This window comes from Mus caroli, chromosome 2, assembly GCF_900094665.2.
Source record: "Mus caroli chromosome 2, CAROLI_EIJ_v1.1, whole genome shotgun sequence".
In the NCBI taxonomy this organism is placed as follows: Eukaryota; Metazoa; Chordata; class Mammalia; order Rodentia; family Muridae; genus Mus; species Mus caroli.
In genome coordinates, this window is record NC_034571.1 from 148,023,584 (window position 1) to 148,046,223 (window position 22,640).

The 22,640-nt window shown below is 49.3% G+C and overlaps 2 protein-coding genes across 7 annotated transcripts in view; one reads left to right on the forward strand and one right to left on the reverse strand.

Moving 5' to 3' along the window:
- Positions 1-7,233: 7,233 nt before the first annotated feature.
- On the forward strand, positions 7,234-11,472 carry Spag4 (sperm associated antigen 4). Of its 3 annotated transcripts, none has more exons than XM_021156770.1 (12): positions 7,234-7,686; positions 8,155-8,259; positions 8,586-8,652; positions 8,822-8,883; positions 9,090-9,133; positions 9,293-9,318; positions 9,435-9,543; positions 9,742-9,817; positions 9,929-10,044; positions 10,349-10,516; positions 11,114-11,203; positions 11,291-11,472. In XM_021156770.1, the coding sequence occupies exons 1-12, from the start codon at positions 7,377-7,379 to the stop codon at positions 11,447-11,449; spliced, it is 1,332 nt and encodes a 443-aa protein (XP_021012429.1). In that variant the 5' UTR covers positions 7,234-7,376; the 3' UTR covers positions 11,450-11,472. The 3 variants fall into 3 exon arrangements, with proteins under 3 accessions (XP_021012429.1, XP_029340118.1, XP_021012430.1); XM_021156771.2 differs by having other exon boundaries at positions 7,529-7,667; XM_029484258.1 differs by lacking the exon at positions 8,586-8,652 and having other exon boundaries at positions 7,528-7,686.
- Positions 11,473-14,300: 2,828 nt separating this feature from the next.
- Cpne1 (copine 1) overlaps positions 14,301-22,640 on the reverse strand; it is a 40,321-nt gene continuing 31,981 nt past the window's right edge. For all 4 annotated transcript variants that reach the window (XM_029471096.1, XM_021183173.2, XM_021183183.2 and 1 more), the window contains 15 exons: positions 21,553-21,678; positions 21,278-21,457; positions 21,115-21,189; positions 20,968-21,039; positions 20,790-20,870; positions 20,547-20,636; positions 20,361-20,447; positions 20,143-20,229; positions 19,991-20,050; positions 19,772-19,905; positions 19,614-19,668; positions 18,263-18,314; positions 16,018-16,151; positions 15,645-15,881; positions 14,301-15,504 (listed from right to left, as the gene is read on the reverse strand). In XM_029471096.1, coding sequence (XP_029326956.1) covers positions 15,364-15,504; positions 15,645-15,881; positions 16,018-16,151; positions 18,263-18,314; positions 19,614-19,668; positions 19,772-19,905; positions 19,991-20,050; positions 20,143-20,229; positions 20,361-20,447; positions 20,547-20,636; positions 20,790-20,870; positions 20,968-21,039; positions 21,115-21,189; positions 21,278-21,457; positions 21,553-21,678 — 1,611 coding nt within the window. In that variant the 3' untranslated portion in view covers positions 14,301-15,363. The remainder of the gene's footprint in view (positions 15,505-15,644; positions 15,882-16,017; positions 16,152-18,262; positions 18,315-19,613; positions 19,669-19,771; positions 19,906-19,990; positions 20,051-20,142; positions 20,230-20,360; positions 20,448-20,546; positions 20,637-20,789; positions 20,871-20,967; positions 21,040-21,114; positions 21,190-21,277; positions 21,458-21,552; positions 21,679-22,640) is intronic.

Sequence of the window (22,640 nt, forward strand, 5' to 3'; positions counted from 1 at the left end):
GAGAGAAAAGAAGAAGAGGAAGAAGAAGAAGAAGAAGAAGAAGAAGAAGAAGAAGAAGAAGAAGAAGAAGAAGAAGAAGAAGAAGAAGAAGAAGAAGAGGAAGAAGAAGAAGAAGAAGTAGCAGCTAGCCTACAGACTTGCCTGCCTACACCAGATCTTCTGGAAGCATTTTCTCAGTTGACGACTCTCGTGTGACTATAGCTTATATCAAATTGTCATAAAGCTAGCCTGGACAGCAGGGAAGGGTTTATTTGGCTTACTGGTAACAGTTCATCATCGAGGGAAGCTAAGACAGGAACCGAAGGAGACATCCTGGAGAACCAGGGTGTGCTGGCTTATAGACATTCTGGAGGACCAGTGTGTGCTGGCCTGCTACTTCTGGCTTTCTCAGTTTACTTTTTCATATAACTCCAGACCACCTGCCTAGAGAAGCCACTGCCCACAGAAGATTGGGCTCTTCCAAATCAACCCTTATTAAGAAAATGCCCTCACAGGCTTGCTTACAGGCCAATCTGATTGGGATATTTTATCAACTGAGATTTCTTCTTCTGAGATTATCCTAGTTTGTGTCAGGTTGATATAAATAGATACATACTTTTCTTTGGTTTCCAGACAGGGTTTCTCTGTGTAATCATGGCTATCCTGGAACTCATCGTGTAGATAAGGCTAGCCTCAGCTCCTGCCTCTTGGCAATAGAATTAAAAGCATGTGCCACCACTCCAAGCTCTAACCTTTCTTGTTCTGAATTCTCAGGCTTCACTTCCAGATATCCAACACACAGCAGACGCTGAAAGCACTGGCTAGGACCAAGCATAGTGGGATAGAGTTGTGATTCCAATAGTTGGGAGGCTGAGGCAATAGCATCTCCAGTTCAAAGTCAGCTTGAACTATATCGTGAGACCTAGTCTCCAAACAAAAAAATACACTGTCTGGATGAATAGATGGAGTAAAGATGAACACCCTTCCCCAGGGTTAGTGCTGTAAGCACTCAACACATCTGTTGGCTTAGTGAGTGGTTGAATGCATCCCTAGCTACAAACAGTACTTGTCTTTTGTGTTTCTTAGCCAGAAGCCAGACATCTTTAACTCAGTGTAAGAGGACTCTAGTGTAGCTGTAAATAGGCTTTGGGGAGTCTGCAAACCTTTGAATTAAACTACAACTTTACTATGTGTGCATTTTTCTGTATATAATTGAACTATTTAATTGTTAAAGATTTTTTTTTTACTATTGTTTTATTGATGTGTATGTATGTACATAGGTTCAGATCCCCTGGAGCCGGAATTATAGGCAGGTGTGAACTTTCCAGATGTGAATACTGAGAGCCAAGCTCTGGTCCTCTGGAAGAGCAGCCCTCCTCACCCCTAAGACATTTCTCCAGCCCCCCTAGATTAGCTTTTAATTTTTGAATTACATTTCTTCATGTGTTTGTTTCGGAGGGTATGTGCACATGTCACAGCGCGTATATGGAGGTCAGAAGACAACTTTGTAGGAGTGAGTCCTCTTTGCCCATGAGGTGGGTCCTGGGAATCAAAGTCAGGTCAGCCGACTTGGCAACAAGGTTTTCTTTTTTGTTTCTCAAGACAAGTGTCCTGAAACTAGCTCTGTAGACCAGGTTGGCCTTGAACTCACAAGAGATCTGCCTGCTTCTAACAAAGTTTTACATCTGACAAGAAAGATAGGTTGCTTTTTAAGGTTTTTTTTTGTTGTTGATAATTTCATAGGTGGCATTTATAGGTGAAATTTATATCATTTCTAACACCTTCCCCCTCCAATTCCTCCCATGTTCTCTTTCTCTCTCTCAAATTCATTACCTCTTCTGTAATCATTATTTCAACACACACACACACCAAGCCCATTTAGTGTTGTTATTATGTATACATGCTTAGAGTCAACCCCTATTGGCACATTTGTCTCTGGTGAAAACTGATTCTCCCTCCCTCGGCAGCCAGCCATTGTTTGCCGGGAGCTCTTCATCTAGCGGTGGAGCCTTATGAAGTCCCCCATCCTGGTTAGCATGCCTGGCGTTGTTATGCCACCCATGTTTAGTTGACCATATTGGTTTTTTGGTTTTGGGGGGGGGGGTTGGTTTTGTTTTGTTTTTCGAGACAGGGTTTTTCTGTGTAGCCCTGGCTGTCCTGGGGAACTCACTCTGTAGACCAGGCTGGCCTTGAACTCAGAAATTTGCCTGTCTCTGCCTCCCAAGTGCTGGGATTAAAGGCATGAGCCACTACACCTGGCAAGTTGACCATATTGTTGACGTTCCATGGATGAAGCCTCCCCAGCTCCTCCAATCCTCCCGCTCCTTCTTCCCAATACTTCCTAAGGTATTGGAGGTTGCACTGTAGCTATTTGGAGGTCTCTGCGACCACCAGAGCCAGCACAGTGTGGATCTGAGGGAGGCAAGAAAGAAGTCTGGTTCAACACTACTTTAACCAATGTTGGCCCAAACTGTAGGGTCTGACACAGGGAAGTTTATATTAGACATATTTAAGTATAGCGTAATCTTGGAAAAAATATTTCTGTTGATAATTAACCCAACCCCATGCATACACTAAAGCTTAAGGCATGACTACATTGAACCTCTTTGAAAGTACTAGTGACCTCTTTCATAAAGATGGGTCCTGTAGGTTGACTCCATGTGTCATCATAAGGGTCTGAGAGAGATGTAGTATGGTCTTGGTCATAGAGATAGTGCAAAGGACACTGGAAAGTGCATGTTGCCTCTTCCATAAAGATAGGTTCTATTAACTGAGGAACAGTGCTCAATACAGGTCTAGGGAGAGTGACTGAGATAAATACAAGGGTCTGGGGGAGTCAGGCGGGATCAGGCCACACAGAGTGCAGAGGTTACCAGGGTATAAACTACATCCTTTCCCAGCCTTCTGGGTGGAAAACAGGCTGTACATCACCTTCTTTGAAAGAAGACACTGTGTTCAACTTTCTGCAGTGCTTAGCTGTGAGCACGAGGACCTCATGCCCTCTACACAAATGAGCCAAATGGGAGGACAACTGTCACTTAATCTCTGCATTTTAGCCAGTCTGGAGTCTTTGTAGTATAGTCTCTGTGTGCTGCAAAAACAGGCTCTTTTGATGAGAGACAAGAGCTATCCTTCCCTACGGACAAAAGAACGAGTATTTAGAATACAATTAGAAATCATATCGATGGGGCTGGTGAGATGGCTCAGCGGGTAAGAGCACAGACTGCTCTTCCAAAGGTCCTGAGTTCAAATCCCAGCAACCATATGGTGGCTCACAACCATCTGTAACGAGATCTGATGCCCTCTAGACAGCTACAGTGTACACACATATAATAAATAAATAAATCTTTAAAAAAAAGAAAGAAAGAAAAAAATCATATCAATTTAGGAAGATGGTAGTAGCAGATTCTCCTCCAGGGTCTAGGGCCACTTCGGCCACAGAGAGTTGGCCAGGTCTACCATCCCAGGCATGAATTTCCTATTGAGCAGGTCTTCAGTCCAATTAGACAGCTGCTGGTAACTCTTGAGATGATAATGCCACACTGTACCATGGGGATGTCTTGCCAGATTGGTCATTATTGTGGTTCACAGGCTTTAGAGCTGGATAGAAGTATTGATTGCTTTCCCCACTGTTCTTGTATAGTGGTTGTGATGCTATGAGAGCTAGCCCTCAGGGAGGAGGCTTCTTGGAAAGCTACAGTGCGATTCCTCCAAGTTCTGTGTCCTAAGCGTACGGTCTTACCTTCATGTTCAGGGAGGCAACCTAGGACAAAGGCAATAGCTTATGGCAGTGGCCTGAATGAGAAATGTCCCCACTCTCCAGCTTTAAACAATTGATACCCAGTTGGTAACACTGTTTGGGGGAGGCTTAAGAGGTGTGGCCTTGTTGGAAGAAGGGCGTCATTGAAGGCAACCTTTGAGAGTTTGAAGGCTTGAGCCATTGTTTCCAGTTTGCTCCACTTTGTGTTTGCTGTTGAAGGTAAGAGCTTTCCGTTGGCTGCTCCAGCTGCCTTGCTTGCTGCTTGCTGACAATCATGCCTCATTGCCATGAGATGCCTCTTATCTCTCTGGAACCATAAGACCAAATGAACTCATTTTCTGGAAGTATCCTTGACCATGGAGTCTTATCACAGAACAGAAATGTAACGAATGTGTCTATATTGAGTGTATAGCCTGAAGTCCCACAGAAGCAGGAAGGTAGAAAGGAGCAGCTCTAATAGGACATGGGTGCTCTAAAGTAGAAAAGGAGAAAAACAGGAGGGCATTCTAACTGGGGGGGCGAGGGTAACACAGCAGGAGGAAAGAGAGAAATTACACTAATGAAGCTTGAAAACGTCATAGGGAAACATATTTTATAAGCTTACTTAATAACATATATTAATAACACAGCATTATATTAAGACATTATAATAACCATATAATAATAACACATATATTAATAACACTGCATTTGAGAAGCAGAGGCAGGTAGATCTGTCTGAGTTCAAGGCCAACCTGGTCTACATAGCAGGTTCCAGCCCAGTCAGAGCTACACAGAGAAAATCTTGTCTTCAACCCATCCCCCCCTCAAAAAGAAGTGTGCTATACATGTGAATGTTGTGTGTGTGTGTGACATGGGTGATAATGCTCCTCTCAAGAGCCAAAGACTCCCAAAATCTCTAGTGCCAGGCATGGAAAAACCTCCCTTTGTACTGTTGGTTAAGGAGGTCCAAGGTTGCTTTTTTTTTTTTTTACTTTGAGATTTCTTTCTTTTTATGTGCATTGGTGTTCTGCCTGCCTGCCTGTGAGAGGAGCCAGATCCTCAGCAACTGGAGTTACAGACAGCTGTGAGCTGCCATGTGGGTGCTGGGAACCGAACTCAGTCCTCAAGGACAGTGCACTGAACCACTGGGCCATCTCTCCTGCCAGGTTGCTCTCTTTTCAAGTAAGATCCAGGTTAGGTGACAATGACAAGGTACTTAAGTGCTGAGGAGGCTTCACCTTCCTCTGTCAGAGAAACTGCAATCCAGTGGAATTTTCGAACAGGACCCAGGGCAGGGTCAGATGGGCTTCCTGCTTTGCTTGCCTCCCGGGCTCTGTGGAATCTAATGAAACATAATAATGTCAACCCTCTAGAGCCTGGTACAATACAAGAGCCTCCTCTGGACTGGAGCACAGCTTAGCAGAACAGACTGTCTTTATACCTCAGCCTCTAAGAATTGCCACTTCCCCAAGCTGATTAGCATTCTAAGTAAGATGTGATGTGACAAGAAAAACACCGGGTGGGTGCAGGATTTTGGAATTCTGTTTTTGTCATTGTGGTTTTATATAGCTCTAGCTGTCCTGGAACTCTTTATAGAGACTAGACTGGCCTTGAATTCAGAACTCAGAGATCCTCCTACTTTGGCCTCCATAGTGTTAGGATTAAAGAAGTGTGCTACCACCTTGCTGGGTCAGGATTCCCAAATTCAAACCTGTGGTGCAACATGATCTCGGAGAAGTAAGTCCTTTTCCCTCTGGAGCTGACAGACTCCCTGTGTAAATCTTGCAGGTTGCACTACATTGTTGCTGTTCCTAGTACAGACATTAATCTCTCTCTCTCTCTCTCTCTCTCTCTCTCTCTCTCTCTCTCTCTCTCTCTTTCTCTCTCTCTCTCTCTCTTCTCTCTTCTCTTCTCTTCTCTTCTCTTTCTCTCAGCTGGGAGTTGTGGTACATGCCTTTACCCCAGAGCTTGGGAGGTGGAGGAGGCAGGCAGATCTGAGCTCCAGGCTGGCTTTGGCTGCATAGTGAGACTCTGTTTTAAAAGTGAATAGGAGGGGCCATAATAAATGCTTTAGTGTGTTGGATGATGCTCTGTTTCTTCCTAATATTTACTGCTTCCCTAAATACTAGGGCACTTACCAGGCTAGACCTGTCTGGGTACTGCAGGATACAGAAGTGAACAAAACCTAGTGGCCATTGTAGCTGGTCATGATGGACATAATGACATGCCCGTAGTCTCAGGCTTGGGAAACTGTACCAGGAGTATGGTCCTGACTCGGGACCATCCTGGGCTACATATCCAGTACCAGGCTAGCAAAAGAATCAAAGCAAAACCTCTTGCCTAAACTACATAGGAGATTGGGGCAATGTCATAATCAATAAAATGTGCGGAAGCCTGAGGACCCATGTGCAGATACCCAGTACTGTAGGTAAAAAGCTACAGACCAGAGCTCAGTGGACTGTGATCCGGACTCTGAACAGCAGAATCCCGAGGACCCATTGGTTAGCTCTCTAGTCAAACTTGTAAGAGACCATGACTCAGAAGAGAGGGAAGGAGTTGAGATGGCCCAGTGGATAAACCTCACACTTGCTGCCTAAGCATGAGGACCTGGTTGTAAACCCCGAATTCACATAAACAGAGGGTGCTGTGGTACGTGCCTGTCACTGAAGCTCTGTGGGAGCAGGGACAAGTGGAACCATGGAGTCTTCCCGGCCCTAGTTCACTGGTTCTCAAACTGTGGGTCGGGACCTCCTTTGCAAACCTCTATCTCCAAAAGTTTATTCATAACAGTAGCAAAATTACAGGTTTTCTATTAAAGACTTATTTATTTTATGTATATGAGTACACAGTTGCTGTCTTCAGATACACCAGAAGAGGGCATCGGATCTCATTAAAGATGGTTGTAGCCGGGCGTGGTGGCGCACGCCTTTAATCCCAGCACTCGGGAGGCAGAGGCAGGCGGATTTCTGAGTTCGAGGCCAGCCTGGTCTACAAAGTGAGTGCCAGGACAGCCAGGGCTACACAGAGAAACCCTGTCTCGAAAAACCAAAAAAAAAAAAAAAAAAAAAAGATGGTTGTGAGCCACCATGTGGTTGCTGGAAATTGAACTCAGGACCACTGGAAGAGCAGTGAGTGCTCTTAACCGCTGAGCCACCTCTCCAGTCCAACAAAAATATAGTTATGAAATAACAATGAGAATAATTTTATGGTTGGAGGTCACCCAACATGAGGAACTGTATTAAAAGGTCGCAGCATTAGGAAGGTTGAGAACCACTAGGGCCTAGTTGAAAAAACAAAACAAAACAGTGAACCCCAGGTTCAGAGAGAATCTATCTCAAAAGCTAAGGTGGGGAGCAGGAGAAGACAACAGCAGAGATCAACTTCTGGATGGACGGACACACACACACAGACACACTCAAGCCAGGAACAAAAATGTATCAGGAAAGGGGGATGGGCTGCTGGCTCCCAGTGACGTCACGGGCGCTCTGTGACGTGGCTCCTCTGTGACGGTGACAACAGCACAGCAGCGGGAGGGTCGGCCGAGCCGCCCCGGGGCTCACGCAGGGTGCTACCCTGCGGCGCGAGGCAGCTGAGGGAGGGCCGAGGGCTTTGGCTGCGGCGACTTCGGCTTCCCAGAGGGGTAGCCCAGGTCAGGATGCGGCGGAGCCCCCGCTCAGGCTCGGCCGCATCCTCTCACAATCACACACCCAACTTCTACAGCGAGAACAGCAATAGTTCCCACAGCGCGACTTCGGGGGACAGCAATGGGCGCCGGTCCGCTGGGCCGGAGCTCGGGGAGCCCGAGGGCAGAAGGGCCCGGGGCTCGAGCTGTGGTGAGCCCGCCTTAAGCCCAGGAATGCCCGGAGGAGACACATGGGCAGGAAGCTCTCGGCCGAAGCTGGCGCCTCGGAGCCACAATGGGCAGACCGCCTGTGGCGCGGCAACCGTGAGGGGCGGGGCCTCGGGTGCGGGCGGGGTCGAACCCGGGGGCGAGAGGGCGGGGCGGGGCGGGCTCGGGGGCGGGGCCCGGCGCGGACCTGGTTGCAGAAGCCCCGACCTGGCGCACGAGGGGACGTGCTCGACACGTGTCCTTCGTGGGCGAGCTCGGTGCCATGGCTGGTCCTGGGAGGGGGCGGAGGAAATCCTGTGACTGGGCATGGCTGAGGAGGTGCCGCAGGACCGGCGTGAGTGTGACCCTAGTCGGGCTGCACGGGGACTCAGACTGGGGGGCGGTTTCCACTGATTGAGACTCTCCAGCTCCGGCTCTGGGCATGTGCAGGGAGTGTGACCTGGGGGCAAAGGCCTGGACCAAAGGCCTGTTTGAGAGGCTGCCCAGCTGTTTGGCACTAGGGTCAGGAGCCTGCGCCCGGGCCCCGAGGGGAAGAGCGGGCCTGTGGTGCACAAAACCTCAATGGAGCCCTGGGCTCTTGCAGAACCGTCTGGATCTTCTGTAGTCTTGGAGGAACAACTCAACCTTCTCCCGATCCTGGATCTGAGGCAGGAGATGCCTACCCCGCGAGTGTCCAAGAGCTTCCTGAGTATGAGCCAGGCCAGCCCCATCCCCTCTGACCTTGGCACTCAACCCCATTTCTGCTGAGTCTGAGTTCGAGAAACCAGCCCAGATGCCCTTTGACCTCTGATCTCGGATCCCCGCCCCTGTTCCCAGTTCTCCTCCTCGAGACTGAGCCCTAGTGTCCAGCCTCAGCTCATTTCCCCAAACTACCCTTGCCTCCTGAACCCCAGGCCCTTGTCCTCCGCACCACCCCATTCCCCACCCCGGCTTCTCTTGAGCCCTTCTGAACCTGCACTACCTCACCTTCATGAATCGCCCTCTCTGAGCTGCTTCTCCGGTCTCCGTCCCTAGGCCTCCTCTTTCAGGTGCTGAACATGGTGTTATCCCTGGCAGTCGATGGGCTGGTCTGTGTGTGCAGGTCAGAGGCAATGGCAGGGCTCAGGGAAGGGCAGCAGGGCTGGCCCCACCCAGGCTAGAGCAGATCCAGATCTGCTTGAGTTCCCAGAACCTGGGCGGGTCTAGGACCCCGCAGTCAAGGATGAGTGGATCAGGGCCTCTAGGCAGCAGCTTCCACTCCTGTTCTTTAGGGAAATCTGCTCCATCCGCTTCCTGTTCACTGCTGTGTCACTCCTGAGCATCTTTCTGGCAGGTGAGGAGCATTGATTCCCTGGGACCCAGCTTGGTGTGCAGCCAAGTCCACCCCCCCAACTCTGTCTCGGTGGCCTTCAGCCCATTCTAGTGACCCCCAACTTGGTCTCCCGCATGCTCCGGCAGCCCTAGCTTTCACCCCAACTCCTTGCTTTCTTCCTTGTTCTCTTACATCAGAGGACACCTTTCCCCTTTTTCTTTCTCCAGCACTCTGGTGGGGGCTCCTGTACCTGATCCCTCCTTTGGAGAATGTGAGTTGGGGAGACCTATGTCTCCAGGTGGGGGGCATCCCTGGGCTGCTGGGATATGGGGGCAGTGTAGGAAGCACTGAGTATAATCCCCATGGGCCAACCAAGAATGGTAGGGCAATGTTGACAGAGAAGGGTGCTTACTGGTCCCTTCCTCCATAGGAACCTCCGGAGATGCTGACTCTAAGGTGAAAGGGCAGCTGGGGCAGTCCTGGGCAACACCGGCAATGCCTCTGTGGGTGCTTTCTGAGAGGAATGCACAGGGACAGGTAGCTAACCGCATGGTACCACCTCCCAACTACAGCCAATACCACCACCGCGTGCATTCCCAGGGCCAGCAACTGCAGCAGCTCCAGGCAGAACTGAATAAACTCCACAAGGAGGTGTCCAGCGTTCGTGCAGCCCACAGTGAGGTGAGCCCCACGCACAGGGGCTCCGGCCCAGCTGGGAGGTTCAGGGGCCTAGCTGTGTTCACTTGGAAGACTGGGTCCCAGTGTGGGGAATCTTTCTCAAGGCCCTTAAGTTCCTACCTCAGAGCATCGAGTTACTGAGAAGCAGGCCTACCTATAAGCTAGCTCACAGTCCTCCTGGCTCACCCTCTGCCTTTCTAGAGAGTGGCCAAGCTCGTGTTCCAGAGGCTGAATGAGGACTTCGTACGCAAACCTGACTATGCACTGAGCTCTGTGGGTAAGACACGGATATGTGGAAAGAGCTGGAGTGATGGTCCCAGACAGCCATTCTACTGCGCTGTTGAGAAGTCCCGTAGGAGCCCCTGAAATTGACTTGTGCCTGTTCCAGGAGCCTCCATCGACCTGGAGAAGACATCCAGTGACTACGAGGACCAGAACACTGCCTACTTCTGGAACCGCTTGAGCTTCTGGAACTATGCCCGCCCACCTTCTGTCATATTGGAGGTGGGTCTGGAGCCAGAGGGCTTGGGGACAGTACCAAGGGGCAAGAGCTGGGGACAGGAGTCAGCCTGGTGCAGGGAGGAGTGGAGCTCCAGGAGGCACCCTCCCCCCCCCCCCCCCCCCCCACTGGAAGAAGACTGCCAACCAGGCAGAATCTGGACTGACACTGAAGAGACCCAGCACTGATTGCTTCGTCTGGCTAGGCAGAAACCAGGGCAGCCGGCAGAGCTCTGGGCTGAGCAGCGACCCTAAGATTGGTCTTGTGGGTTTGTCTTAACGTTCTGACGGTCTGCCCAAACCCCTGCAGCCAGATGTGTTCCCTGGAAATTGCTGGGCTTTTGAAGGTGATAAAGGCCAGGTGGTGATCCGACTGCCAGGTCACGTGCAGTTAAGCGACATCACCCTGCAGCATCCTCCCCCCACTGTGGCACACACCGGAGGGGCCAGCAGTGCGCCTCGGGACTTTGCAGTCTATGTGAGTGGGGCTGAGGCGGGGAGGTGGGGGAACTCTGACCAGGAACACCAGGCAGTGCTGTGTGTTGGTTGCTCTAGGTTTATAAATGAGCATAACCACATCCAGATATTAGGTATGGTTTGCCAAACTCATATTATTCCATTGCATCTGTAAGACCTATGAAGCACAATGAGCGATTACAAGCTCAGTCATACAACTTAACCACATGGTATGCTCAGTACCCTAGGAAGTCAGGTGTTGGACCCTCTGGAACTGGAGTTAAGAACAGTTGTGAGCCACCATGAGGGTGGGGGCACTGGGAACCCAACCAGGGTCCTCTGTAAGAGCAGTCTTTCTAGCCCTGCTAACATCTAATAGCCTGTTTTTTTTGCTTATGACAGGCTCACTCTATGTGGCTCAGGTTGACTTTAACAGTCTTGGCTTAGCATCGCTGGTTCTAGGACATCCTGGCTATCACTGGTTTCTTTAAGCCTCTGTTCCAAACTACACACCCTACCATGAGAACCTAAGCCCGAGCACGTGTAGCTGTGGAAGAGTTGGCTTTCTCCCCCCCCCCCCTCTGGGCCTCACTGTTCTTCCACACACTTCATCCCCCAGGGGCTCCAAGCTGATGACGAGACTGAAGTGTTCTTGGGGAAATTCATCTTTGATGTGCAGAAATCTGAAATTCAGACTTTCCACCTCCAGGTGTGTTTCTCTCTGGGGGCGGGCGACAAGGCTGAGATGTCCCGGCAGGATGGGGCAGTCACTGGCATGATCCATTTGTCTCCCCAGAATGATCCTCCTTCTGCCTTCCCCAAGGTGAAGATTCAGATTCTAAGCAACTGGGGCCATCCCCGCTTCACGTGCTTATATCGCGTCCGCGCCCATGGTGTGCGGACCTCAGAGTGGGCAGACGATAATGCCACAGGGGTCACAGGGGGACCTCATTAAAAATGCCAATGGTTGGAGTAGAATCGAGGTTTGTGCTAAAGAAAAGTGCGTTGGTGCGGGGAGCGCCCCTGCTGCCTTGTAGTATAGCAGTGTGACAGGACGCAACACATCCCCTTTGCTTGGGAAAGTCCAGAGTCATACAGTACAGTAGTTGTTTAGTGTCTACATATGCAAGAGAAGGTGCTTTGGACATTCTACACTGGAAACCACACAACACGATCCTCCGCACAGAGAAGGAAACTTGCCTCAGTCAAGTTCGAGTGAAAAGTACCAGACTGGGCCTTCCTCAAGAGGCGTCCCGTTCAACTGGAGAACCGAAGGCATATTTGTGCTCACTTCTTGCCCCCAGTTCCTGGAAATGCCCTCAGTTCCTGCTAGGTACAGAGTTCCCAAGGGCAGAAAGGAGGGACAGAGCAGGTGGCTCAGCAGTTAAGAGCACTCACTGGCTGCTCTTCCAGGGGACCTGAGTTTACTTCACAGCACGCACATGGTGGCTCCCAGCCACCTCTCTAGTTCCAGTTCTAGGGAATCCGATGCCCCCTCTCGCCTCTCAGGCAGTAGGCATACATGTGGTAGGTGAAAAAAAAGACAAAACATCCAAACACATACAAATCTAACAGCAAAACCTGAGGTTTGGGCTGGTGAGAAGTCCTGTCTCAGCAGGGAAAAGCCACTAAACTGACAATCAGAATTTAATCCCTGGAACCCACATGGTGGAAGAAGAGAACCAACTCCATAAAAGTTATCCTCTGACCTCCACACACCGTGGCACTTATACCAAATAATTTAAATGTTACCAAAAAAAAATCAAAAAACAAAAACTAAGGGCTCATTAAGATGACTCAAGTGGGTTAAAGGGGCTTGCCACCAAGTCTTAAATGTCCTGAGTTCAATCTCTGGGACCCATACAACAGCTAGCTAACTCCCATAGGTTGTCTTTTGACCTCCATGTGTACGGTGGAACATACATGTGCACACTTACAAAATAAATGTGGGAACATGCTTAAACTAAGATTTAAAAAACAACAAAAGTCTGGCATGGTGGTGCCGAGATGCCTGTATGCTGGCACTCAGGAAGCAGACTACATGGAGCCTGACTCCAAAAACAGATGAAATAGAACTAAAGGCTGGACATGGTAGGACATACCATGAACCTCAGCACTTGGGAGGCAGAGGCAGGTGGATCTCTCAGTACGAGGCCAGCCTGGTCTACAGAGTAAAACTGTCTCCAAAAAATAGAGATGAAAAAAAATAATAAAAAGGACTTGCTGGCAGTGTAGCCTAGTGATGGAGCTGGCAAAGCACAAGTTTGCCTAGTATGTAAGGGTCCACGGTTCTTTAGCTGGAGAGATGACTCAGTGGTTAAGAGCTCAGGCTACTCTTTCAGAGGACCAGGATACAATGCCCAGCCCCCACACGGCAGCTCCCACCGTAACTCCAGTTCCAAGGGATCTGACACCCTCACACAGAGACGCATGCACACAAAACACCAACGCCCAGAAAATACAAACAAACAAACACCTCCACGGTCTTGGTTTCAGTCCTCAGTACACATACACAAAGGGCAGTTCAGCCATAGGAAACAAAATCTTGAAAACTTTTCCTGCATCATTTTCTGCTCCCTCTAAGGCTGGCCTGGAATTCACTGTAGCCCGGGGTTAGTAAGCTAACGGTGGTACTCCTGCCTCAGCCGCTGTATTGCTAGGACTGCAGACAGAGACCTTAAATGCATGTATGTGCATACCAGTGCTAGAGTGGCGACCGGAGGACAGCTCTGCGGAGCTAATTCTCTCCTCCTGCCTTTACATGGCTCCTACGAGTAGAACTCAGGTTGTTAGGTTTACACAGCAAACATTGTACCCAGTGAGCAACTTGCAATGTCCCCTCTGTGCTTCTGCAGCTCTGGCTACCCTCAAACTCCAGGTGTGGTAGAAGATGCCCCTAAATACATGCAAAGCTAAGCTGTGTGGGAAAGCCCGACACACAACCCCCAGCATCAAACACAGAACAAGAGCGGCCACTGAGGAGGTGGATATATTAATTTTATTGATACATAGATATATTTTTTAAAAGGTTAGCATATATAAAAATAATTTTACATATGGAATATAAAAACATGAAACAGTAACACATGAGGGAGAAATACTTTCAACATGTCAAGAACAAAATAAAAGCTCTAGCACATACAGCTTGTGAACAGGTTACTGAGAAACAAGGAAATAATATAGAGAAATAAATGGAAACTAGAAATGAGATCTGGGGAAGGAAGGTGACCCACAGGTTATCAGAGGGGATGCGTCAGACCACCCCTCTACAGAAGGCAGCCTGTAATAACTGCTAACACTACAAATATCACCTGCAATCTCTCATTTCCATACTGAAAAACCAATTCTTCAAAAATGTGTGTAATCACGGTAAAACGAATCTCTGTTGGGAAGGGAATTGCTAAACTCTGGTATATTCTTACAAAAGAATAGATATGAAAAAGGAGAGGAGGCAGTAAGTTCTGGTGGATAAGGCACCCAGTATAAATGCAAACCAGATACAAACAGCACACATGTTAGCTTTTAAAGTTGTTCTGTCTGACCTGAAACTCATCGTGTACCTCAAGTTCACAACAAACTCAGAGCAACCCTCCTACCTCAGACTTCTGAGTGTTGGGACTATAACCATGAGCCACCAATCTTTGTTCCCATTTTCTTTTTTTTTTTTTTTTTGGTTTTTCGAGACAGGGTTTCTCTGTGTACCCCTGGCTGTCCTGGAACTCACTTTGTAGACCAGGNTGGCCTCNAACTCNGAAATCCGCCCGCCTCTGCCTCCCGAGTGCTGGGATTAAAGGCGTGCGCCACCACGCCCGGCTCCATTTTCTATTTTTATATAAACTGATATCTGCATTTAGGAGCTCCCCTCCCCCCACTCTGCAAACAAAACCAGTTTTGCTAAACCAGACCCTGAACTGTAGTTCCAGCTACTCCAGGACCTTGAGTTGTAAAATGTCTAAAGGCAGTCTGGGCAAAGTGGTTATGATGTGTCCTATAAAGTTTTCCCAAAATGAAAATGCATTAAATCATTCATTCTATAAAAAAAAAAAAAAAAAGCTATCAAACTGTTGAGCTGGTAAAGGGCAACTGATGAGGCAAGCTAATAATCCTAGCATTTGGGAAGCTCAAATAGGAAGGAGCAGGAATTCAGTTATCCTTGGCAACAAAATGTAAGGCCAGCCTGGGCTATATGAGAGCATATATTAAAAAAGCAAAAAAATCTGGACTATACTCCAGGTACGGTAGCATACACCTGTAATTCTAACATCTCTAAGGCTGCCACAGGATGGTAAACTGCAGGCCAGCCTGGGCTACACAAATGTCCCCAAGAAACAGAGGGACAGAGCTAGCACAGGCAGTCTAACAGCCCTGACTCTGTTCTCAAACATCGTCTTCTCTCATTTGCTACCTCTAACACTGTAGCACCTTCCATCGTGTTCACAGTCAGTCCCAGCTCAGCTCGCCCCGGAGGAAAGGACAACCACAAGTTTACTTAATATTCAAACTTTGTCTTTTCAAAGTATGTGACTGAAGTGAATAGACATAAACATAATAATGCTTGAATGGGGTTATTAGACCAAAGGGCTCTTTTACTCAGCAAGCCCAAGGTCAAAGCAAGTGTGGCTCTCTCTAGCAGTCTATAATTTTGAGAGAAAGGAGTGATATCTTTACTAGTCTTTCTTTCCTGAATGAAAAGGTGCCTGCCTGCCTGGCAGCAAAGAGCAAAGAGCAAAGAGCAGCAGCAGCAGCAGCAGCAGCACATATAAAAGTATCAACTATGAAATGGAAAGAATGTGCACACTTGGTCCCTGTCCAGAGGATGGAGCAGGCTGCAGGCTGAGGACTGATTGGAGCCTACTCTTCCATGGGTGCCTATGCCTGTGGGGCCTGTGCGGGGCCCTTGGCTGGGGTTGGAGGTGCCTTTAACGGGGCCCAGCCTTGGGCTCTGAAGTAGGAAACCATCTGAGTGGGCACTTCGGCGAGTACGGTCTGTGCGAGTGTCTCCCGGGGAGCCTGCCAGGAGAAGAGAGGCGAGATAAGGGAAGGAGGGCCTGTAAATCTCCCTTGTTTACTCCTTTCCCAGACATTGATTGAAAAAGCTTTATCTCCTGGCCCTCAAACCCATACTACCCTGCCACCTCCTGCCCACTCACATTCTGAAATCGTCGATAAGGCACGAACTGCACTATGTCTCGGGCTGCTGCTTCTCCAGAGCGCGTGCGGAGAGGGCCGCCATCTGCATCCAGCTGTTCCATGACCTCAAAATCTGCACCGCCCACACCCACGATGATCACGGACATGGGTAGCTTTGAGGCGTCCACCACAGCCTTACATGTGGCCTCCACATCTGTCACAGCGCCGTCAGTCAAAAGCAACAGCACGAAGTATTGCTAGAGGCAAGTCCATTCACATACTTAGGCAGACTGTCTTTCCTTCCTGCCAACCAACCAGGTGCACACTCCCACTGCCAAGATGCCCTCTACACGGTCCTGCCAGCTCGGCACCACTGCCATCCACAGCTCTTACCGAGGCCGACCTCTGCTGTGCAGCTTGGGCTGCAAACCTGGCCACGTGATTGATGATGGGCGCAAAGTTGGTGGGGCCATAGAGACGAACTTGGGGCAGGGCTTGACGGTAGGCATCTACGATACCCTGGATGCCTACAGAGAAAAGCAGAAAATACTTAGACCTTAGACCTTATGGGCTTAAGTTAGACCTAAAATCAGCCCATCTTAGCTCAAAAATTTTAGAAACCTGGAAATGTCTCACACTTGTTCCTCAGGATACAACTTTATCCAACAAATGAAACTAAGGGGCAGATGAGATAGGACTTGCTATAAATAACGTCTTGAATTAAACTCAGAATAAGAGCTAGCTTCTGAGCTGGGGAGTAGTTAAGCCTGGTTATCTCAGTCCTTTGGAAGCTAAAGAGGATTGCTGTGAGTGTCCAGAGAGCCCGGCATACAGTAAGCAAATCGGCCAGTGAGATGGCTCAGCAGGCAAGGCTCTTGCTGCACAAGCCCAGAGACCCGAGCTACATCCACAAACCTTGTAAAGATGGAGGGAGTGAACTGACCCCCAAGATCCACCTGCCTTGGCCTCCCAAATGTTGGGATTAAAGGAGTGAACCACCATGCTAGGCCTGTCTCACAAGTTTAAGACTAACCCACAAAGTTCTAGGCCATCCTAGCCAGGGTACATAGACTGTTTCAAAAAGGGGAAAAGGAGCCGGGCGTGGTGGCGCACGCCTTTAACCCCAGCACTCGGGAGGCAGAGGTAGGCGGATTTCTGAGTTCGAGGCCAGCCTGGTCTACAAAGTGAGTTCCAGGGCTATACAGAGAAACCCTGTCTCAAAAAAAAAAAGGGGGGGGGGAAGGTTTGGCAGACTAAGGTAAGGACACAGAATTTGGTTTAAATATATATGTATATATATGTGTGTGTGTGTGTAATGTATGTGGAGGTTATAAAAGAAAGGGGATCATGTGGGACAGAAAAGGTCTTAAAGAGAGGGGCCCACAGGTAAGTTCATGGAACATGTGATATGAAGCAGATTGGGATACTACTAGGCAAGGGGATGAGCAACAAGGCCCGATGAGGAGAGGCTAGAGGTGAAATAAGCACAAAGTAGAGTGATATACATGTATGCAAACAGAACACACACACACACACACACACACACACACACACACGAGGTTATAGAACCTCGACAGCGGGAGATGGAGACAGGAGGTATAACAGTTTGCTAGAGTGAGCTTCAAGACTGACTCAAAACATATGCAAAAGAAAGGAAGTCATAATAAAATCATGCGGACCACAAATGAATCAAAGTACTAAGGGGCTGGGGTAAAGCTCTGTGGAAAAGCCAAGCGCCTCCCATACCCAATCTCCGGCAACAAGAGAATCAATGTCCTGGATTTTAGGAAATACACTTAAAGTGTTTAAGGTAAGGGGCAATGTGAATGATACTGGGTACAACACTGATGGAGGCCAACCTAGTCACTATAATAATTAATTCAGGGAAAAAATCCCAGCCAGCCATGGCTCTATAGTTAATGCAATTGCCACCAAGCCTGCTTTAGGCAGGAAGGGATACTTGGTGTTCAAAGCCAGCTTTGGTTAGTTAAACAGTGAGTCCTAAAACAGTCTGGCCAAGAGTGAGATCTACCTAAACCTGAAAGGAGATGGAAACCATGGTTACGAGCCTGAGCTGCTGTCGCAGAGGACCCGAATTCGGTTCCCAGCACTCATGCAGGCGGCTCTCGACCATCTGTAACTCAGTTCCAGGGGTCTGATGCCTCTGGCCTCATACACATACTAAGACACACATACTAATTAAAAAGAATAAAACAAAGAGCAAGGTCAGGTGAGGTCAGTTTTCACTTTCACTTGGCGTCACGTGGAAGTGCTAGGAAGCCACAAATCTCGGGTCTTTACAAAAAAGGCCTGGGAAGCTCACACAGAACATCGTGCACTGTGCTGGGGACTCGGCTCAGGCAGGCAGTGCTTACTCACGTTATGTAAAGCTCTCGATTCCATCCTTAGCACAAGGGTCACCCGCCCAGCCCATGTTGTTATTTTGAGACCAATCTGCCCCGGCAGGCCTTGAACTTTTGACTCCCTTGCCTCAGCCTGCTGAGTACCTCTGCCACACTAAGCCCAGGAGATTTTAGCTTTATTTTGAAACCAAAGTATACAGAGGTAAGGAATTTGCCCCAAGACATTTCAGAAATCAGGTGTGGAAGTGTTCCATACTGGAGAGGGAAGCATTTACCTGCACAATACGGATTACTGGGATTGAAGTTCAAGGCAAACTCATGTGAGACCTGAGGGCAAGATGAAAAACAATCAACCAAGTTGGCACACAGGGACCAAGACTGGAAGACTGCAAGTTTAAACCTAGCCTGAGTTATACAGTGAGCCAAACATGGCTGGGCAGAGAAGTATACATATTTAATCCCAGTACAGAGGGGCATTAGGATCACTGCATACCAAGGTCAGCTTTACCAACAAATATACAAACAAACCAAAAAAGAAAAAATGAGATCCTTCCTACATTCCCTACCCCCTTTAGCCTCTTGAACCCTCCCCCCAACACACAACTCCTGCCCCCACAAGCCCTGAAAAACATGGTCTCTGTAGACCAGGCTGGTCTTGAACTCAGAGAGATTCACTTGTGCTGCTTCCCAAGTGCTGGGATGCAGACACGCACCAGCGCATTCACCAAAGAGTTTGGGTTTGTCTGTTCGTCTGTCTGTTTGCTTTGTTGTTCTGAGACAGGGTCTCATTATGTAGCTCTGGCTGTCCTAGAATTCACTACATAGACCAGGCTGGCATCAAACTCATTGATATTGGCCTGCCTCTGCCTTCTGAGTGCTGGGATTAAAGGTGTGCATCACCAGGCCTGGCTGAGGTCAACTTTTTTTTTTTTTAGATTTTAAAGATTTATTTATTTATTATATGTAAATACACTGTAGCTGTCTTCAGACACTCCAGAAGGAGTCAGATCTTGTTAGGGATGGTTATGAGCCACCATGTGGTTGCTGGGATTTGAACTCCGGACCTTCGGAAGAGCAGTCGGGTGCTCTTACCCACTGAGCCATCTCACCAGCCCCTGAGGTTAACTTTTTATTTATGTTGATGTCTGTGTGTGTGCACACCCAAAAAGATCAGAGGAATGCACTGGGTTCTCGTTAGAGCAGGAGTTATAGGGAGCTAACCTTCCTATGTGGGTACTGGGAACTAAACTTTGGTTATTTAGAAAAGAAGCAACTGCTAATTCAACTGCTGAGACGTCTGTTTAGGAACACCCCAGCCCTGTATAGGCCAAGGAAAAGGGCACTCTCAGGATCCATATGCAGCTCAGCAGAGTGCATGCTTCGCATGTTTAGGGCCCTGTGTTCAAGCCCCAAAAATACAAAATACAAACATGGGCATTCTGAGATAGGCCAGGATTCCAACAGGAGCTATTTAGCCCTGAGCTTGCAGTGTAGCTGTTTGCAAGAATGGATCCCTGCATCTCTCCTTGAAGCTGGATGCCAAGTAATGAAGACATTTACCACAGACTCTGGACTTAGGACCCTGACACCAAAAAGAGAACAGAGGAAGGGAAGAAGAGCGTTTACCTGCCAATCGGGGGGCACCTGGGCTCCAAAACCAAATGCAGGAAATAGCTTGTCTCTGTGGGGGGACAATGAATTGTAAAAGAGGCAGCAGGAGGATTTTCCCGGTCTAGAAGCTGAAGTGTATACAGGGAGTGGAGTGGCCTGAACCAGGGACTCACGAGTCATAGTCTTGAACCACGCTGCCCACGCTCCACAGAGCTGTCAGATACTCGTTGACTCCTGTAGGGCTCAGATAATGCAGGGAGTCAGGTGAGGATGGGTCGCCATTGGAGCCAGTGAAGTCCACACCCACCTGGGGAAAGAGCAAGAATGGAGGTGAAGGCTGTTCAGTCTAAGGCCGGTTCACTTGCCCCAGCCAGGCACTCCCATTTACTTACAGTAAAGTTGATCTGGCAGCCTCCCATCACATAGTCCAGGAAGGAATACTCTGTCTCCACCTGCAGATGAAACCAGGTTAGGACAGGGCTAACATAACAGGGGGCTGGCATCACAGAGCTCAGAGCCTGGGTCACATGGGTCACCATCTTACCCGGCAAGTCTTGACACGGACGGTTCCAGAGTTCCTGTAGTTTTTCTTTCTCTGCTGCTTTTCAGGGTGGACACATTCAAACTCAGCCTAGTGGGGAGACAAATTAAAGTAAGACACCCGCCACAGCACTAGCCGAGTACCTAAGCCTCACTCTCCAGACCTCCCTCTGGGCAGCAGCCTTGCAGGCCACCAAAGCACTACCAACAGTCAACACTTACCGGGACTGCTTGCAGTTGGGCCAAGGTAGTATGGAAGGTACCAATGAGATCATGTGAGCCGTCACTGTCATAGTCTGAGCAGCGCACCTGAGAGGGGGCGTGTGTGTGGATAAAGGAGATGCATGGCAGGCACGGAGCCTCTTCCCAGGACCCCTTCCTTCGCTCCTTGGCGGGGAAACTCCTCACCTGAATGGGCGTGCTGAGGTCCCCACCGCAGAAATGCTGCAGAGAGACTGAGAAGCGTTTCCAGGTAGGGTTCAGGTTGTTCTTGACTACCTGGGGGTGGAGAGTAGAGACCTCTGGTCTGGCCCATGAAGAGCTCCCACCAGCTCTACCCACTAACAGGCTTTTTCTCTCAGTTCCCAAACTTGCTAATCCCAACCCCTGCAGTCTCTCTTCTCTGCCAAGCCACCCGACGCCAGGAGTCACCTCGGTTCTGTATGCCAGCTGCCACTTCCCATCGCCTTGCCGGAAGAACTCCAAGAATGGATCAGATTTCCCTAGGAAGTCCTACAGATGCCAGAGACCAGAGTTATGAGACTAACGAGACAGCCATGCATCAGCCCTCTGTAATTCTTGGCTCCTCTGGGTCTCCTTCCAGACACACCTTCTTATCTAGGTTTCTAGCTTCCACCTCCATGGTTACTACACGGTTGTCCTTTAGCTCCTGAGCTGAAACCTAGGTAGAGACATTGCATCACCTCATGAACTTTTACTCCTGGGACGGCTTCCCCGCCCAGGGTTTAGTTCCTACCGTGATGGTTCCCCGCCCTGCAGGCTTCCCGGGCTTCAACATCAAGGGTAAGGTCAGCGTCTGGCTGGATACAATCTGGGGAAAGCGCAGTAGGAGAGCTGTTAGCACCTGTCTCAGGCAGGGTGGGGCCCTGCTTGTCCGGGACATCCCCAACACCACTTACCTGACCTAGGGAACATTCAGCTCCCCCCAGGAAGTCATCATCCCCCAGCTCCGGTGTCTTGTTGTCTATGTCATAGATTCCAAAGCGCAGCTTCTGGACAGTCTCAAAGTGGTATTCTATCTGCAGAGTCTTGGAGAACTCAGGGCTTGAGCAGTTGCGAACACGTTCAGTCCGGCAAAGCTGCGGCAACAGGTGACTCAGCATCAGTGACAAACCTTCTACCTCAAACATAATGCTACCTCCCTCAATGTCTTAACCTTTGAGGCCCATCTCACCTCAGCCCAGGCCCCACCCACATCCTGTAAAAGGACGCAGAGTGGGTCAGACTTGGAGCCAATGTCCTTGTCAATGAGATGTTCACAGGACACGGAGAGCTGGACCAAGGTAACGCAATGAGCCATCTGTGGGGGAAAGAATGGGGTCAGGCATCAGGGCATCTCCACCACCTTTCACTGACTACAGTTCCCAGCCTGGGAAAGCTGCATACTGCACACCCCTGAATTCCAAGTAAGCTCAATAGCACAGGACGCAGTTGTGACACCAAACTCTGGCTCAAAAATCAATCCTTACTCTGAAAGTGGCCTGAACCTCAGCAATGCCGTCCGGCCCTGGGGCTCTAGCTTAGCCACTGCAGACGGTAACTGACCTCACTCCCATCACTCACTGCTCCCCAACAGCCAATAACGATGCTCCCCAGACCCTGGGGCCTGAACCTTGCACTTGGGCTCTGCCCCCTCCACGGGTGCTTTGAATCTCTGCTCTGCTGCTCAAGTGCACTCCCGCACCATTTCCGTGTCATCAAGTCCAAGCCACTATTTATGTTGCCTAGAAACAGCAATAGCCTCTCCAGCTGGTCTCTTAACCTGTGCCATCCCTACCTCCACTTCCCACCTCCACCCCACCAGGCTATTAATATAGCAACCAAATTAATCCTGGCAAAAATATCCATGCCAGGCATGGTGGCCCAGCCTGAAATCACAGTACACAGGAGGCAGAAGCAGGACTGATGTAAATGCAAGGCCACCCTAGGTAGCATACAGAGTTGCAGGTTACCCATGGCTACAAAGTGAGATCTTGCCTCAAAAAACAGAAAATGCACTGTGGCTCACACCTGTAATTCTAGCTCTCGGGGAACACAGGGAAGGGACACGAGTTCAAGGCCAGCCTGAGTACAAAGTGAGTATGAAGCCAGCCTGGGTTACATGAGATCCCAACTCAAAAGCAAACAAACTGGCTTGAGAGATGGCGAGGCAGCTAAGAGAATGTTTTGCTCTTGCAGAGGACCCGAGTACAGTTCCCAGCACCTACGCTGGTGGCTTCCAACAGTCTGCAGCTCTGGCTCCAGGAGATCTGCTGCTCCAGC

Bases quoted from the DNA above. Each gene is read 5' to 3' on its own strand.
- Spag4 (XM_021156770.1), top strand. From the start codon at position 7,377: ATGCGGCGGAGCCCCCGCTCAGGCTCGGCCGCATCCTCTCACAATCAC. The intron at 8,260-8,585 runs GTATGAGCCAGG...CTCCGTCCCTAG, and splicing joins AGTGTCCAAGAGCTTCCTGA to GCCTCCTCTTTCAGGTGCTG. The intron at 9,544-9,741 runs GTGAGCCCCACG...CTGCCTTTCTAG, and splicing joins TTCGTGCAGCCCACAGTGAG to AGAGTGGCCAAGCTCGTGTT.